The sequence below is a fragment of the Corythoichthys intestinalis genome, chromosome 3, assembly GCF_030265065.1.
Source record: "Corythoichthys intestinalis isolate RoL2023-P3 chromosome 3, ASM3026506v1, whole genome shotgun sequence".
NCBI classification, from domain to species: Eukaryota; Metazoa; Chordata; class Actinopteri; order Syngnathiformes; family Syngnathidae; genus Corythoichthys; species Corythoichthys intestinalis.
Window position 1 is genome coordinate 13,140,998 of NC_080397.1, and position 16,864 is coordinate 13,157,861.

A 16,864-nucleotide genomic window follows, 5' to 3' on the forward strand; every position below is an offset into this window, starting at 1 on the left:
GCGTGAACCCGTCTGGCTGTTGGCGCGACCCATTATCGTTGTTTTTGAGCATGTTTGGATAAAAGTACAGCGATAAACCGTAAATGAACATGCAGAATGAAATAATTTTAATGAGAGCACCACTAAAACTTCCACCATGGAGGCTCCAGGCACTATTTTTGGGCACAAAGACGGAGGATTGGGGTGAAATCCACGTTCTCAGGCAAAACATAAATTAGGCATTTTAACCCAAAACATTGCACTCTAAGGTGGACTGATGAGCGTGCCGTGAACTATCCTGAAATACACAGGTGTCTTAACTGTACAAGTGCATTGGGAGACAGCCGTTTTGGTGAGTTCAATTATTCTTTCAATCAATCATTCAATCTTTCACATTTAATTTACTGCGGTAATTTTTATGTCATGAATAAAATGAAAACACTCATAAGTAATGATATCTTACATTATTTTTTTTATTTATTTAAACTATATACAGTATGCCCACAAAATTTTGAATATCAAGTAAAAGTTGTTTTATTTTGGTAGATTAAACCAACAAAATTGAATCAGTCAATTTGCATCTACCGCAAACCAAAAAAAAATGAATATGATGAAAAGCTTCAGTTTTGTACAAGCTTGCCACATGTGGAATTCAAAACACCTGCAAAAGGTTCCTCATTCTTTAAAAAGTCAGTCTAATATAAGATAAAATTATAGCTAGTACCCCAAAAATAAAATGGTAACTTAACACAAAACCTGCGTAGAGCCCTTGATCTCAGAACTGTCAGTAGACATGCTCTTCCTCCGTGCCTCCCTTTTTACAAGTTATTTGGGGAAAATTCATATTTGATTCATCTTTACAAGTGTAAAGGAAAACTCTTTTCTTGTTTCTAATGAGGCTTAAATTTGATGAACTCCTGTGCTAATAGGTGTATTTAAAAATTGAAATATATAATTTATGCATTTTAAAAAATCGCAAGTTTACTATTGACAGCATGCGATTAGTCGCGATTTTAAAAAAACTAATCGCTTGACAGCACGATTATTATTACAATATTTTAATAACGTAGGTCATGACATAAAGAGGGCCGGTCTGTGGCACGAAACTCCAGGGCTGAAAATGAGTCCCACTCCGGCCCTGGTCAGCGGTTTGATTTCTGGCTACGACTGCCCATTGTTGAAGTGCCCTTGGGCAAGGCACTGAACCCAAATTCATCCCAAATGGGTTGGCAGCGCCTTGCATGGCAGCAGCACCATTGAAAGGGTAAATGTGTGCTACTGTAAAGCGCTTTGGGCATGGTAACCATGTAGTTAAATGCGCTCCATAACTACTGTCCATTTACCATTTTAAAATGTGTTTGTCCTCATCTAGTTTTAGGCGACGAAATTCCATACAAATTTTGTCTAGTTTTAATCAAGTTACCTAAAATGTTTTTGTCTGTAAAATTCCAAAATTTTGGTCCAAAAATTAATATAGGTTTCCAACAATTTCGAATGAACACAGATAGACAAGCACATATTGTAGCATCTATAAGGATAATGCCAACTTTGTGATACACTCAGCAGGAAAAGCAGTACATTATTTTCAATTAAGGCCATCTAGAAGCCACAAATTGTATGTTAAAAACAAAATGTCCGACCGTTTAAGGCAGACATGTCCAAAGTCCGGCCCGGGGGCTAAATGCGGCCCGTGGTCAAATTTCATCCTGCCCTCAACCTCTGTCATAAAATCAATAACGTCTGGCCCGCACACAGACTTAATAAATTGGTCAGCAGTACTGCAACCAGCATATGAAGTAGCTTACACACAAAATGCTGCTCCTCATTTACCCACTAAAAGGCAGCAGCACTTTAACCCTTTATTGCCAAATGTATCACATTTGATACACCTAAAATGTCATGATTTTGAGACTAATTTAGAATTTTGACATTCTAACCCTTTTTGAAAAAAAAAATGATGGATGCAAGTCAACACATGCATCTGCAGGTTCCATGAGAAAAAAACATGACTTAGCATGGGTTATAGATATTAGAGCGCTTATTACACATATTCATTTTGACTTTTCTTTTTACAAATTTGAAAAATACGTTTCATTAGGACCTTATTTTTCAAATTTTGGATTTCTCTGATAATTGCTTCATGTTGCAAGTATTTAAGGGCTAAGCAACATTACTCTGTGTGACCCATTACTTCCATTTTCTAAAATGGTGACAATCAACAAAAAAAAAGAAAGTTGACTGTGATGGCCGACGCTTCAAGGATAGGTGGAAATTGGACTATTTCTTCACTAAAATACGCAACAACTGTGTCTTGCCTCATTTGTAAAGAGACAGTCGGTGTTTTTAAAGATTTCAATGTAGGCGAAATTACCAAACAAGACACGCCGACATGTATGACAAGATTACAGGGAAGATACGTGCGAGAAATTGAAGCAACTTGAAGCTAGTTTAATTTCACAGCAGCAGTATTTCGCAAGAGCCCGAGAGTCGAAAGAGAACGCCACAAAGGCTAGTTGCGAGATTGTTGAAATTATTCATTAAAAAAATAATAAAGCAGATGTGACACACTGAATGCCTTGCTAAATTTTGCTTAAATATATTGTTCTACGTAAAGGACGTCAGCCAAGGTCGGCCCCCCACTTTTTTACCACGCCAAATCTGGCCCCCTTTGCAAAAAGTTTGGACACCCCTGGTTTAAGGGGATTCTCGTGGCGCTAATGTTGATGCTAATGCTAATGTGAATGGTCAGCTAAAGCGAAGAGTTACATTGAGTGTGTGATGATTACTTACAGTGCCTTGCAAAAGTATTCGGCCCCCTTGAACCTTGCAACCTTTCGCCACATTTCAGGCTTCAAACATAAAGATATAAAATTTTAATTTTTTGTCAAGAATCAACAACAAGTGGGACACAATCGTGAAGTCGAACAAAATTTATTGGATAATTTAAACTTTTTTAACAAATAAAAAACTGAAAAGTGGGGCCTGCAATATTATTCGGCCCCCTTGCGTTAATACTTTGTAGCGCCACCTTTTGCTCCAATTACAGCTGCAAGTCGCTTGGGGTATGTTTCTATCAGTTTTGCACATCGAGAGACTGACATTCTTGCCCATTCTTCCTTGCAAAACAGCTCGAGCTCAGTGAGGTTGGATGGAGAGTGTTTGTGAACAGCAGTCTTCAGCTCTTTCCACAGATTCTCGATTGGATTCAGGTCTGGACTTTGACTTGGCCATTCTAACACCTGGATACGTTTATTTTTGAATCATTCCATTGTAGATTTGGCTTTATGTTTTGGATCATTGTCCTGTTGGAAGATAAATCTCCGTCCCAGTCTCAGGTCTTGTGCAGATACCAACAGGTTTTCTTCCAGAATGTTCCTGTATTTGGCTGCATCCATCTTCCCGTCAATTTTAACCATCTTCCCTGTCCCTGCTGAAGAAAAGCAGGCCCAAACCATGATGCTGCCACCACCATGTTTGACAGTAGGGATGGTGTGTTCAGGGTGATGAGCTGTGTTGCTTTTACGCCAAACATATCGTTTTGCATTGTGGCCAAAAAGTTCAGTTTTGGTTTCATCTGACCAGAGCGCCTTCTTCCACATGTTTGGTGTGTCTCCCAGGTGGCTTGTGGCAAACTTTAAACGAGACTTTTTATGGATATCTTTGGGAAATGGCTTTCTTCTTGCCACTCTTCCATAAAGGCCAGATTTGTGCAATGTACGACTGATTGTTGTCCTATGGACAGACTCTCCCACCTCAGCTGTAGCTCTCTGCAGTTCATCCAGAGTGATCATGGGCCTCTTGGCTGCATCTCTGATCAGTTTTCTCCTTGTTTGAGAAGAAAGTTTGGAAGGACGGCCGGGTCTTGGTAGATTTGCAGTGGTCTGATGCGCCTTCAATTTCAATATGATGGCTTGCACAGTGCTCCTTGAGATGTTTAAAGCTTGGGAAATCTTTTTGTATCCAAATCCGGCTTTAAACTTCTCCACAACAGTATCTCGGACCTGCCTGGTGTGTTCCTTGGTTTTCATAATGCTCTCTGCACTTTAAACAGAACCCTGAGAGTATCACAGAGCAGGTGCATTTATACGGAGACTTGATTACACACATTTGGATTCTATTTATCATCATCGGTCATTTAGGACAACATTGGATCATTCAGAGATCCTCGCTGAACTTCTGGAGTGAGTTTGCTGCACTGAAAGTAAAGGGGCCGAATAATATTGCACGCCCCACTTTTCAGTTTTTTATTTGTTAAAAAAGTTTAAATTATCCAATAAATGTTGTTCCACTTCACGATTGTGTCCCACTTGTTGTTGATTCTTGACAAAAAAATTAAATTTCATATCTTTATGTTTGAAGCCTGAAATGTGGCGAAAGGTTGCAAGATTCAAGGGGGCCGAATACTTTTGCAAGGCACTGTAGCACATATCTCTAAAGGCTAAAGCAACATTTCATATCTCTTGCCAAAATAAGAAAACAAATCTTACCATGTGTTTCCAAAGAGGCAAGATGGAGTGCAACCTAGCTTGAAACACATCCTAAACTCTGGTGTTTTAAAAAAAGTAAAATGTTGAACAAACGTAACATAATTAAAGAAATTCAAAGTTCAACCAACTTTTTTGTAATTATAGCTTTAGTTTTGGTGTGTAAGCGTCATCATGTGGCCACCCCTTGAAACATTTGTGCAGCAAATGAGTTAACTGTGATGCTGATTTTCCAGACTGAATCGATGAAGATTTTTGTGATAAGAGCCCTTGGTGACAGCGTACTAGAGGGAGTAGAGAGTTTCACTGTTAATCTCTTTCCTGCAATGGATGGCAGTGCTGTCATTGACCCTTTAAAAGGTACTTAAGAAAATATTTTTACTGCTACTGAGACGGACTTGATAAAGTCAATGCCTTCTTTTCTCCTTTTTTGTCATCTTGTATCCCAGGTTTGGCAACCATCACTATCATGGCAGACAAGGCTGCCCTGGGCATCATAGGGCTGGCAGAGTCGTCCAGGAACATTTTCATTGGAGAACCTGAAGGATTTTATAATGGCAGTGCTGTTGTTAAGTAAGATGAACGTAATGGGAAGATCTTTGAAAATGTTAGAAAAGTTTACGGTGAAAGATAATTTTTTTTTCAGCCTTGTTCGTGGGCCAGGTGTGTTCGGTGAAGTGCAGGTGTATTGGAATATCACCCCCGCTTTGGATGATGAATTCAAGACTATCTTTGGCTCTGTAACAATGAAAGACCAACAATCTTTTGCTTCTTTTTCTCTGGAGGTACTGAAAATTGCCGAATGTAGGCTACATTTAACGGTAAATTGAATAATCTAGCTTTCGGTTGCAATTCCAGGCCATAGATGATGATTTTCCTGAGGAACGTCGCGATTTCCAGTTAATGCTGACGTCCATGACTCCAGGATTGGAAATCAGCCCCAATGCAAGGCATGCCAGGATAACCATGGCAGCCAGTGACAACCCTTACGGCCTGTTCTCCCTCACCGAGAAGGAGATAAGCACAAATGAGGAGGAGGGAATTGTAAGTTCAGCATGATATACATAAAAACATTCCTGTTGTAGAAGCTGTTACATATTGGAGTTGGATGCAAAAGTTAAAATAAGCACTTAACTCTCTTCTTTAGATTATTGTGACAATTAATCGCACTATGGGCAGTTTGAAAAATGTTTGGGTCACCTACCAGACCTCAAACCACACAGCAGTTAGTGGAGAGGACTTTGCTTCTGTTTCGGGGCGGCTTTTCTTCACCCCAGGTCTGACGTCACAACGCGTTTCAGTGCATATTCATGACGACAGTCTTCCAGAAGGGCCTGAAATGTTCTACTTCAACATTACGGATGTGGATCTAGTCAACGTCAGGTATAAAAATGGAATTAGTCGTAGAATAGATGAAAATAAATTTGAGGTTAGTGTAAAACAGAGCAAATGTGACTTTTTTCCCCTTGATTCGGAATTGTCTGTCTCCTCCTATTGGTCAGTGGTGTGGATTACACACTGACTGAATCAGGTCTCCGACTCGACCAACCTCCAGTCATAGGTGACATCTCATCTCTTGCTGTTTTCATACTGAAGAATGACAACGCTGAGGGTGTCTTACAGTTCAGGCATGACCACGTTAACATCACAAGTGAGTCAAAAAGAAGTTGACATCTAGTCAATCAATGTTTAGAAAGACCAATAACACAATTTTCTGCTTCAGTTGAGGAGGATGCAGGCACTGTGTTGATCCCAGTGGTGAGGACGGCAGGTTCATATGGAACCGTCTCTGCAGAGTATATTTCCAGAGGCCTGAGTGCAACTCCTGGTCTTGACTACATTGCAAACAATGGCTCAGTAATGTTCATCCACGGCCAGCAAAGTAGTGTTATTAATGTTACAATTTTAGATGACATGGAAAGGTGAGAAGCTTCTGAGGTATTTGGTGTAAGGTAATTTATTCAACATAAATAACCTCTGAAATGCTGTGTTTGTAGTGAATATGCAGAGATGTTCCAGATCGTGCTGGTTGGAACCACAGGGGGGGCAGTACTTGGCTCTCAAACAGTCACCAGGGTGACCATCAACAAGAGTGACTCACCCGGAGGTGTTGTACGGTTTCTTAACGAAAGCCTAATTACCATCCGTAACCCAAACGACACTCAAAAACTCACACTGGTTGTGGAGAGGACAGGAGGCCGTGTGGGCAATGCAACGGTCAGTATTGCACCTCAATGAATGAACTTTCATGAACTAGATCAAATTTTGGGCAAATGTGAATGACAACAAGTTAATTCGGGTGCCAATGAGGATATTTTGGGCAGTTGTTTGTTTTCATTCAAGAGGTTTTGATCAAGGGCTTAGATTTTGTCTCAATATTGGTAGACACGATATCACAGCATAAACTGCAGGTACAGTTTTTGCTGGGGACAGGACATAAGACCAAACAGATTGGGTCAACGGGGTTTAGGGCTACATTTCTTACCAATAAGAACCTAATTAATTGATAGGCTAAATGATTAATGCAAAATACATCTGTACTGACTTATACCAACTTTCACACTGCAAATTTACAGTATAACGTCTTAATCTGATCATTTTTCTTAAATCTAGTTGAATAATTTTCTCCATCTTGTTTTGGGTGCTAGCCGGACTAGCCTTTCTGGCCGGCCGGCTCACTGATCCTCCCGATTAGCCACTCCGGGTCTGGGTAAAATCTTCTTTCCCAAAGCACATGCTGATTATCTGGAGCTTAGGTCAGTTTGGCCTAATGCATTGTCGCTAACGTAAATAAGCTAATTAATAGCATTTGGCTATTCTCTCTCTCTCTCTCTCTATATATATATATATATATATACATACACACAATATTATTTAAAATGATGACTACATTTTTCAGATGTGTTTATTGGGATGTCTCTCAGAAGAGAAAGACATCTACAGTATTTAAATGATGCTAGTCAATTGTTATATCCTTTTACTGACTCGAGGTTGGAGTGTTTTGGAATCTTTTCTTCCCTCGGTTTCTTACCATTCACAACTCCTTGATCGATCTCCACCATTTTGAAAGATAAAAGGTCTTCTCATCTCGGAAAACTTCGGTATCAAAATTAATTCGCAGTTCTTCAGTAGAAAATATTATTTGTTGGGGCTGTTCACTTGCAATTTTCGGCACATAAGTTATGTAAAGTTAGCGTGTCATCAGTTGGAGTGGGGGACCACTTGGTACCTTATGATACGATACGATTTGCGATACAAAGCTCACGATAACGATGATCTGACGATATGGCGATGCGACGATTATCATTGCACTGGTCAGGAAATCATTCTAGGATATTCTAAAAACAAATAATAAACAGAAAAACAAGCTTCTGCTGTGAATTGGAGTGAGTTTATCACTAGTAGACATCCAATCCATTTGAACTGGGAGGGTGGCAGCGAACGAACATTCGCTGCCATCCCTCCCACTTCAAACAGATTGAACATCTATGGCCATCAGTGGCAGCCAATGAGGTAATTTTGGGACATTTAAGGTCATTTTCCTGTTGATGTTCAGTTACTTCCTGTGGATTTAGGGGGTATTTTATGGGTCACTTCCTGTTTATTTGGAGTTACAGAACAGGACGTGACCTGGAAATCACCCAAATGAATAGGCAGTGACTCAAACTCAACAGGAAATAACCTGTAAATGCCCTAAAATGAACCGCAAGTTACCTGTAAATGCCCTGACAATTGGACAGAATGTCAGTGAATGCTGGTTTCGAATGAACAAACGTTCCCAGTCTAAATGGATTGGGTGCCGTGCACCGTCAACGCAGCCTTAGAGTTAACTGAGACACTATTATGGTGGAAGATTTTGGTAGAAACTTGTTGTTTCCTTTTTATTTATTTATTTTTTTAGACATTGACTCCTTTTTAAAACGATATCTCGATTCTTGGCAGGAGCGTATCGATAACCTTTTGGGATACAAAGTATCACGATATATCACCATTTTGCTATTTTGTCACACCCCTAGTCATCAGTATACAGTGAGCATCCTTTTGACAAAAAGTGTTTTTGAAAGTTTTGTTGCTAGGACATTTCTGACATTCAAATAAAAATATTTTATTTCTTGGGGGACAAAACTGCATATGTTAGGGTGACCAAACGTCCTCTTTTGCCCGGACATGTCCACCTTTCACGTCGTGTCCTTGTCATCCGGCCGGGTTTTATAAATTCATGAAAATGGCCGGTTTTTATGATCTTTCACGGGACCAATTTGAAGCGAATCCCCCCGGCCGCTGGGGGGCAGCCTTTGCCTGCGTCGTCGTGGCTCCTACTAGTAGGGGCAGGAGAATGAGTACAGTTTACCCCTTGTATTATGGGGCATTACTGCCATCTACTGGGTTGACGGTTTGGCAAAAAAACAGGCAGTTACAGACTACAATAAGGAGTAGTTGTAAGAGACGTTTACAGTGGTCCGTAAACCTTTCTGTAAGTTTATCTTCTGTTAATGTCGCTCATGTGTCTTCTGTTATATACTATAAAATATATGGGTATAAAGAGATGCAGTATGTTGTATTAGTCCTGTATTAATTGTTCTGCATTTGTGTATTTGGTTGAATGTTAGTATTATATTCTAAGTGGGAGCGTCTGCACAGTTGTTAATTTTTTTTACAATAAATACATATATAATGACAACTGTTGACTTCTGTCGGAGTTTTGTACTAGCGTGATCTGTAAAATCCCGTTTGGTGTCGCATCGTTGTGCTACAGATGATTGTAAACTTATATAGCAATGTTTGATTTTGCCTCGTCTCCCGGTACTCGCTAATAGGGTAGCTATCAGTGAGCTAACTAAGCTGCACTACGCATTATGGGAAACGTAGTTTTGAACTGCTGCGTTTGGAAACATGCCGGTTGAATAGTTTGTCAGTTTATTTTAGTTATTGTTTGCGTGCAATCTAGAACATTGAATTAGAATAAAAATTGAGTGGGAATAACAATTTCTCAAGGACAATTGTCGTGATAATAATTTATAAAAATATTTATGTGGCACAAGCCTACTGTGTGGCTGTATTGACTGTACTATATTTCCACGGGTCTGCATGATATTTTATGTCTTTTTTTTTTTTTTTTTTTTGATTATGTTTTAGTAAAAATAAAGCCTGTTTAGCAAAAAAAACGTATTTCCATATAGTATATAATATATACTATTTGGATTTTTTTTTTTAAATAAAACTGAATTTTTCTGTCCAGACGGAGGAGGCACAGTTTAATTATACTAAAGTGATATAGGCATCTTTGAGTGAACTTTGAGTAAAATTCAAGTATCTCGAGGCCGGGCAAAGTGTCCTCTTTTTTGGAAATCAAAATATGGTCACCCTAGCATATCTGCCCTCACACGTTGCTATTCGTAATTGTGTTGTCATCTCTACTGTTCAGGTTGCTTGGATTATCCTCGGCCCGAATAGCAGAGATGCTCTGCTTCCAACCAATACAGACATTAGAGAGCCCTTGACTGGGACTTTTTTCTTCAGTGATGGGGAAGAAGGCACACGCGATATTACACTTCGGGTTCTTCCTCATGGTGAAGTGGAGGTGGAGGAAACATTTATAATTGAGCTCAGCCTTCTCAGTGGAGACGTGGACATCAATTCGGAAGCTGGATCCATAACACTGAAGGCAAGCATTCACTTTCCGCCCTTGACGACGATAGACGTCCGAGCCGTTTGAACTTGGAGGGGCTGGCAGCGATTGTTCAATCGAATGTCTATCACGGTTAATGGCAGTGAATGTGTAAACTTTGGAATACATCACTTTCCCTCCCTCTGAAAAATGTAAAAGACGTAAAAACTTAACTTTGTGTTTTATATGGTTTCACCTTCCAGGTTGAAAAATTTGGAGACCCAAATGGTATCGTCCGATTTACAGAGAATGCACTTCAGGAGCACATTTACAACGAACCAACAGAGGGACCAATTGACATCTCTTTATATGTTACACGTCGAGAGGGTATCATGGGTAATATTAGGGTAAATCATTTAAAATGCTAAGCTGAATACAAAAATATAGCCTTAATTTATGAATGCAAGAAAAGAGTGATTTTTATGTTTCAGGTTCACTGGCAGATACTCTCTGACTTTGACAAAGCTGGAGATTTTGTGGCCTTTTCTGGCTCAGTGGTCATCGCGGAAGGCCAGAGAGAGGCAGAGATAGTTGTTAGTCTTCGGCCTGACACTGTGCCAGAATTGGAAGAGCTCTACACTGTTCAACTGACAGCAGTGGAGGGCGGTGCTACCCTGGATGCTAATTTGGACCTTTTACGCACCCATATTAGGTAGGTTTCGCGATTTTATTGCCAAGTTTTAAAGTCACACTGCAAAACATCAAACTCTTACCAAGAATATATGCCAAGAGTCTAGTAAAAATTATGCTATCACACTTGAGAAAAAAACTTTAAAAGTACGGTAGTACCTCTACTTAAGAAATGGTTTCTGAAAGAAATTTAGTACTCAAGTCATGCAACAAATATGTCACAATGAGATTAGTGCACAATAAACATAAAATGAAAGTTGTGCAGAATGTAAAAAAACTAAGAATAGAGTAAAAAATAAAGTTAATACACTCATGTAAAGATTTTGGAACAACTCATGGAGCGAATGAAGAGGACGCTGGGAAACACACATACACATACAGTAAAGGTCCCTTTTAGCCAATTGGATGCCAGGAAGATGCTGGGCAATAGCCAGTGGCAAAGCAGCTGTAAGTATGTTACGTTCAGTATACTAAGCTGCGAGTCACAGCCCATACTGTGTATATACTGTGCATATAATGTATATACTGTACATCTTGACGAGGTTTGCGTTCAGCCCTCCTCATATAACAGTATGTGTAACTGTATATACATACATGTAAATATACATAAATGTTGCAAGATAATTTTATTGCTGACACTGCGTTTCGTGTCATCAGCACTATGTTTGCCCCCCTCCCACAAACGTCAAATTCCGGCCATGGTTGAGGCGTGTCGCAGCCTATAAATTCCATACGTAGAGACGGTCGCAAGTGGAGGTAGCACTGTATTAATTTCCATAAAATATAAAGGGTTAATTCGAGACAGTCTTTTCTAAGGATGTCCCCGATCCGATAATATGATTGAAAATGGGGCTGATCGGGTCATTTTTCATAGAACAGGATCTGGTGAAAAGGATCAGGTTTTAATATATACATATATTTTTTTCTATTTTTTTAAGGGCTAAAATGTCACAAAATAATCCAGAAATACTATGGCATTGCCAAAAGAAACAAAACTATATACGTTTTATGGAACTTTTATTCAGATTAAAAAATATATATATATATATATATATATATATATATATATATATATATATATTAGGGCTGTCAAACGATTAAAATTTTTAATCGAGTTAATTACAGCTTAAAAATTAATTAATCGTAATTAATCGCAATTAATCGCAATTCAAACCATCTCTAAAATATGCCATATTTTTCTGTAAATTATTGTTGGAATGGAAAGACACACGACGGATATATACATACAACATACTGTACATAAGTACTGTATTTGTTTATTGTAACAATAAATCCACAAATGGCATTAACATTCTTTCTGTTAAAGTGATCCACGGATAGAAAGACTTGTAGTTCTTAAACGATAAATGTTATAGTTACAAGTTATAGTAATTTTATATTAAAACCCCTCTTCATGTTTTCGTTTTAATAAAATTTGTAAAATTTTCAATCAAAAGTAGAGTTAATATAATAATAAGAAGAATAAAAATAACAATAATAAAAATAGAGTGACCAAAGTCTAAGTTTTACGTGTATTTTGCATAGCTATTTTGATATGGAATGCCAGTTCATTTTGCGTTGTTGTTAAACTATGTCAGAATAGGGCCTCATTACTATACTGACTTCTTAATAGGACTAGTTGTTATAGATCCCAAAGTAAATTAATCAGCACAGCAGTTGAGGTCCTCTTGGATGGGGTGGAGCGGTGCCACCAGCTCGACACATCATCAGTTGTGTGCCCCAGCTTCATCAGGTGTTTCGGCCACTTAACACAATACACCCTCTGCTGGGGTTGGCCCACCACAGGCTGATCAGACCTGGGTGAGTGTCAAGCGGTGGCACCGCACGGTCACTTGGCAGCCCATGTTGCGTCCCTGCGTTTCAGCCACAGCCAGTGACTGCTCCGCTCTGCTGCAGTGGCAAGTTCTTTGATTGCCTTCCGTTGGGCCTGCCCTCTGATCCCCACCTCCTTCAGGAGCCTTGTGGTGGACCTTGCTACAAAGCCTCTGCAGCCGACCTCCGCTGGCCACACCTTCACGTTCCAGCCCCGCTTGAACGTGCTTCTGTTTTTGTGAACATTATTTTTTTTGGGAGAAATAGGAATATTATTTTTGTTGTGCTTTCACTAAACGATACTTAGAGTGAGGAGAACAAGTATTTGATACACTGCCGATGGGTTTTCCCATTGGCAGTGTATCAAATACTTGTTCTCCCCACTGTATGTTTGTTGTGAAGGAGTTGCCAATAAACGGCGCGGTCCAAAGAACGCCTGTGTCCACTCGCCTTTACTGTATAACATATATCTGTACATATCTTACCCAAAATACAACACGGGACACATAATTGCCACTAAAAGAAAGAAAACTTACCGAAATATGTGTGGAGCACAAATAGCAATTTGCATTGCATTGTGAATACAGCATAAACGTCTCACAACTACTAATTCTCCCACGTTGAGAAGAAATAACATGAGTATGGAACGGCGCTGCCCCCAAGCGGCCGGTGGCATTCTCTTCACTCTTAATGTCCATAAACGGCCTCATTGTAATCTTTTTGAGGCAATATGGGAGATGGTCATTTACCCAAGCGCCAGCAGAGGGCGGCAAAACTCCATAACAACAAGGGAGCGTTTCACTGTACTGTCATTTAAATCTGTCTGAGCGGGACATCTGCGTTAATGGCGTCAAATATTTTAACGTGATTAATTTAAAAAATTAACGCCCGTTAACGCGTTAATTTTGACAGCCCTAATATATATATATAAAAATAAATATACTAAGATTCATGAAACACTGGACGTGATGGTATTCTGTCCATTGTGCCAATGGATGGTACGCACATGAGGTTTGTTGAGAGTGGCAGGGAACTGTCCCTCAGGGATGGGGAAGATGTCAATTTTGGGACACATCATCAGTAGTGCTCCATCGAATCATGGGGTGTTTCGGCCAACACCCTCATCGATGGCGGCCAGCGACAGGTTGATCACGCCCGCGCTTGTGTCCCATGCCCAATCAAATGTTGTGCAGGTGCAGTCCTCAATTGGGGGTGGGAGAAATTAGTGAGGGAAAAAGGGGGGGGGGGTCTATTAACTATGAGTATATATACTGTATCTTTTTTTCGGTCTCGGATCGGACTCGGCTGATTTGGTGACTTGTGGTGCAAAAATATGCGATCGGGACATCCCTAGCTTTTACCTGTTCAATTGTCAGGTTTTTTTTAAACCTGTTATTTACTGTTATTTATTTTTAGTTACCAGCAAAAAAAACCCCTCAATTTTTAAAAGTTGGATGTTTTTCCAGCGCAAACATTGAATTTACAGATATTTTTCTCTCGTACTCAGAGTCCATGCAAATGATGACCCCCATGGTGTCTTGTCCTTAAATCCGGAGCAGCAGTCTGTGTTGGTTGTTGGGTCAGGACACGAGATCCATAGAGTTCTGGAGATAAATGCGACTCGGCTCGCGGGGCTGTTTGGCAATGTCACTGTGGGCTACAAGGTCTCTGGTGGGACAGAGGAGGTGATGGACATGATGGGAGGACAAGCTGAAGGACAACTATTGTTCACTGAGGGGCAGGCTTACACTGCTGTCATGCTACAAATAAGCAACCAGGTGACTAAAAATATAGCAAGACAGTTTATTTGTTTTAGGGGTGGGAGCCTCTGGGTACCTCACGATATGTTACAATTTGCGACACAAGGCTCACGATAGTGATTATCTCACAATATGGCGATACAACAGGAAATAATTCTACTATATTTTACTATACGGCACAAGATTTGTAATCCATTTTGACAGGGAGGGGGTGAATGAACATTTTTACATTGATAGCGTTTCCTTTTATAGGTTTTTTTGTCTGTGGGAGAGAGTTTCACAGTCGAGCTAACTAATGTAAGAATGCTCAGTCCTTTACTTGGTGCCCCACCGACCCTCCATCATGATTCCACTGTTGCTAGGGTGACTGTGCCTGAGGTAGCTGCCAACTCAGAGGTTAGTATTGCCTATAGTGTGATAAATGATACTGCCCAGCCTAAGTTTGTACGATACATATGCTCTGCAGGTGGGTTTTGCTTCTCTGGCTTTATCAGTTTCAAGCACTGAAACAGGGAAATGTGAAGCAAAAGTGACACGAACTGGGTTGTTTGGGGGTATCAGAGTCCAGTGGAGGGCAGGGTATCCCCCGGGACACTCTCTACCAGGTTTTACAATTGGAACAATCATGCCAAATTCAGGTAACACTCAAATATGTCGGGGTATCTTGTGCAATAGCGATATTACAATTTTGAATAAACTCTTTCCTTATTCAGGCTCTTTGACCTTCTCCCATGGAGAGAGAACAAAGATAATACCTCTGACAGCCATGGCTGATGTATCTGAGCCAACTGCTCATGCGTTGTACCTCACTGGAGCCACCTCCAGCACAACTGCAGTTAGCCATGTCAAGCTCAGGTAAGACACTCCTAACTTATTTGGACTATTTAACGCTAATCTACACCAAATCAAGTGCATTTGTATCAACAGGTCAGGATTTACATTGGCGGAAGTGGAGCCACTAGGAATCTACCAGTTTTCTCCCGATTCCCGCCAGCTAGTCATCGAGGAGGACTTCCATACTATAACACTCTATGTCCAGAAGCTCTATGGTTTGCGTAGCAACAGGACTCGCTTATCTTACACAACCATTGCAGGAAGCGCAGCTGCAGGAGCGGATTTCATCTCCGTTCCAGAGGGCCGTTTAACATTTGAGTCAGCTTGGCAAACAAACAGTTCCTTCCAGCTTTCCATCCTTGATGACTCCCTCTCAGAGCCAGATGAATATTTTTGCGTTAACCTTACCGACATCGACGTCCTTAGTCCAAATTTAGTTGGGGTGGATGTCTTCCCTCGAATCAACCCTCTGTACAGTCTGGCAACTGTTACCATACTGGCGAGTGATGTGACCGGTGGGGTTCTAAGTATAGGTCCTGGACTGATCCAAGTACCCGAAGACAATGATGAAGAGAGTCAACAAGAACGTAGAGTTCTCCTCAGGGTGCGCAGATCAAACAGCATGGCTGGAGATGTACGAGTTAAGGTTCAAGCATATGGAGGTACTTTGAGTGACTAAATCAGTGTTGTTCGACCTTTTATGAGCCACGGTACACATTTTTTATTTTAAAAAAATCCCACATGCAATAAATGTAAAAATGAATTTCTGTAGCCTACAGTGGTATGAAAAAGGATCTGAACCTTTTGAAATTTCTCACATTTCTGCATAAAATCACTATAAAATGTGATCTGATCTGAAAACGGTGTCTGCTTTAACTAAAACCACCCAAACATTTACTGTATAAGTTTTCATATTTTAATGATGAAAGTAAGCAAACAATGACAATGCTTCACGGTGGAGATGAGGTGTTGAAGTTAGTGAGCTGTTTGATTTTTCCTCCACACATGGGATTGTGTGTTACTCCCAAACAATTCGACTTTGGTTTTATCTGTCCACAAAATATTTAGCCAGAACTTCTGTGGAGTGTCCAAGTGCCTTTTTGCAAACATTAAACGAGCAACAATGTTTTTTTAGACAGCAGTGGCCTCCTTCGTGGAGTCCTCCCATGAACACCATTCTTGGGCATAGTTTTACATATAGTTGATGTCTGCACAGAGATATGGGACATTGCCAGTGATTTCAAGTCTTTAGCAGACACTTTATTTTTCTTTTTTACCTTTATGAGTACTCTGCGGTGAACTCTTGGCATCATCTTTGGAGGACGCCACTCCTTGGCAGAGAAGCAACAGTGCCAAACTCTCTCCATTTGTAGACAACTTCTCTGACTGTCGATTGATGAATATCCAGACTTTTAGAGATGGTTTTGTATCCTTTTCAGCTTTATACAAATCAACAAGTGTCTTCATGTCTGCATGTCTTCAGACAGCTCTTTTGACCGAGCCATGATGCACATTAGACAATGCTTCTCATCAAGACATTTCTCACCAGGTGTGTGTTTTATAGTGGGCAGGGCAGCTTTAAACCACTCATTAGTGATTGGGCATGCACCTGACTTCAATTGTTTGGTAAAAATTGGTTTTATTTTTTAATTTAAATTTATGTATTTTTATATATA

General features: G+C 40.1%; 1 protein-coding gene across 4 annotated transcripts in view; it reads left to right on the forward strand.

Annotated features, from left to right (window-relative positions):
- adgrv1 (adhesion G protein-coupled receptor V1) overlaps positions 1–16,864 on the forward strand; it is a 220,791-nt gene that overhangs the window by 93,660 nt on the left and 110,267 nt on the right. For all 4 annotated transcript variants that reach the window (XM_057831097.1, XM_057831094.1, XM_057831095.1 and 1 more), the window contains 16 exons: positions 4,700–4,823; positions 4,913–5,036; positions 5,110–5,248; positions 5,322–5,507; positions 5,611–5,846; positions 5,966–6,114; positions 6,187–6,385; positions 6,461–6,680; positions 9,889–10,128; positions 10,335–10,478; positions 10,563–10,783; positions 14,102–14,372; positions 14,607–14,750; positions 14,821–14,992; positions 15,068–15,209; positions 15,282–15,850. In XM_057831097.1, coding sequence (XP_057687080.1) covers positions 4,700–4,823; positions 4,913–5,036; positions 5,110–5,248; positions 5,322–5,507; positions 5,611–5,846; positions 5,966–6,114; positions 6,187–6,385; positions 6,461–6,680; positions 9,889–10,128; positions 10,335–10,478; positions 10,563–10,783; positions 14,102–14,372; positions 14,607–14,750; positions 14,821–14,992; positions 15,068–15,209; positions 15,282–15,850 — 3,280 coding nt within the window. The remainder of the gene's footprint in view (positions 1–4,699; positions 4,824–4,912; positions 5,037–5,109; positions 5,249–5,321; positions 5,508–5,610; positions 5,847–5,965; positions 6,115–6,186; positions 6,386–6,460; positions 6,681–9,888; positions 10,129–10,334; positions 10,479–10,562; positions 10,784–14,101; positions 14,373–14,606; positions 14,751–14,820; positions 14,993–15,067; positions 15,210–15,281; positions 15,851–16,864) is intronic.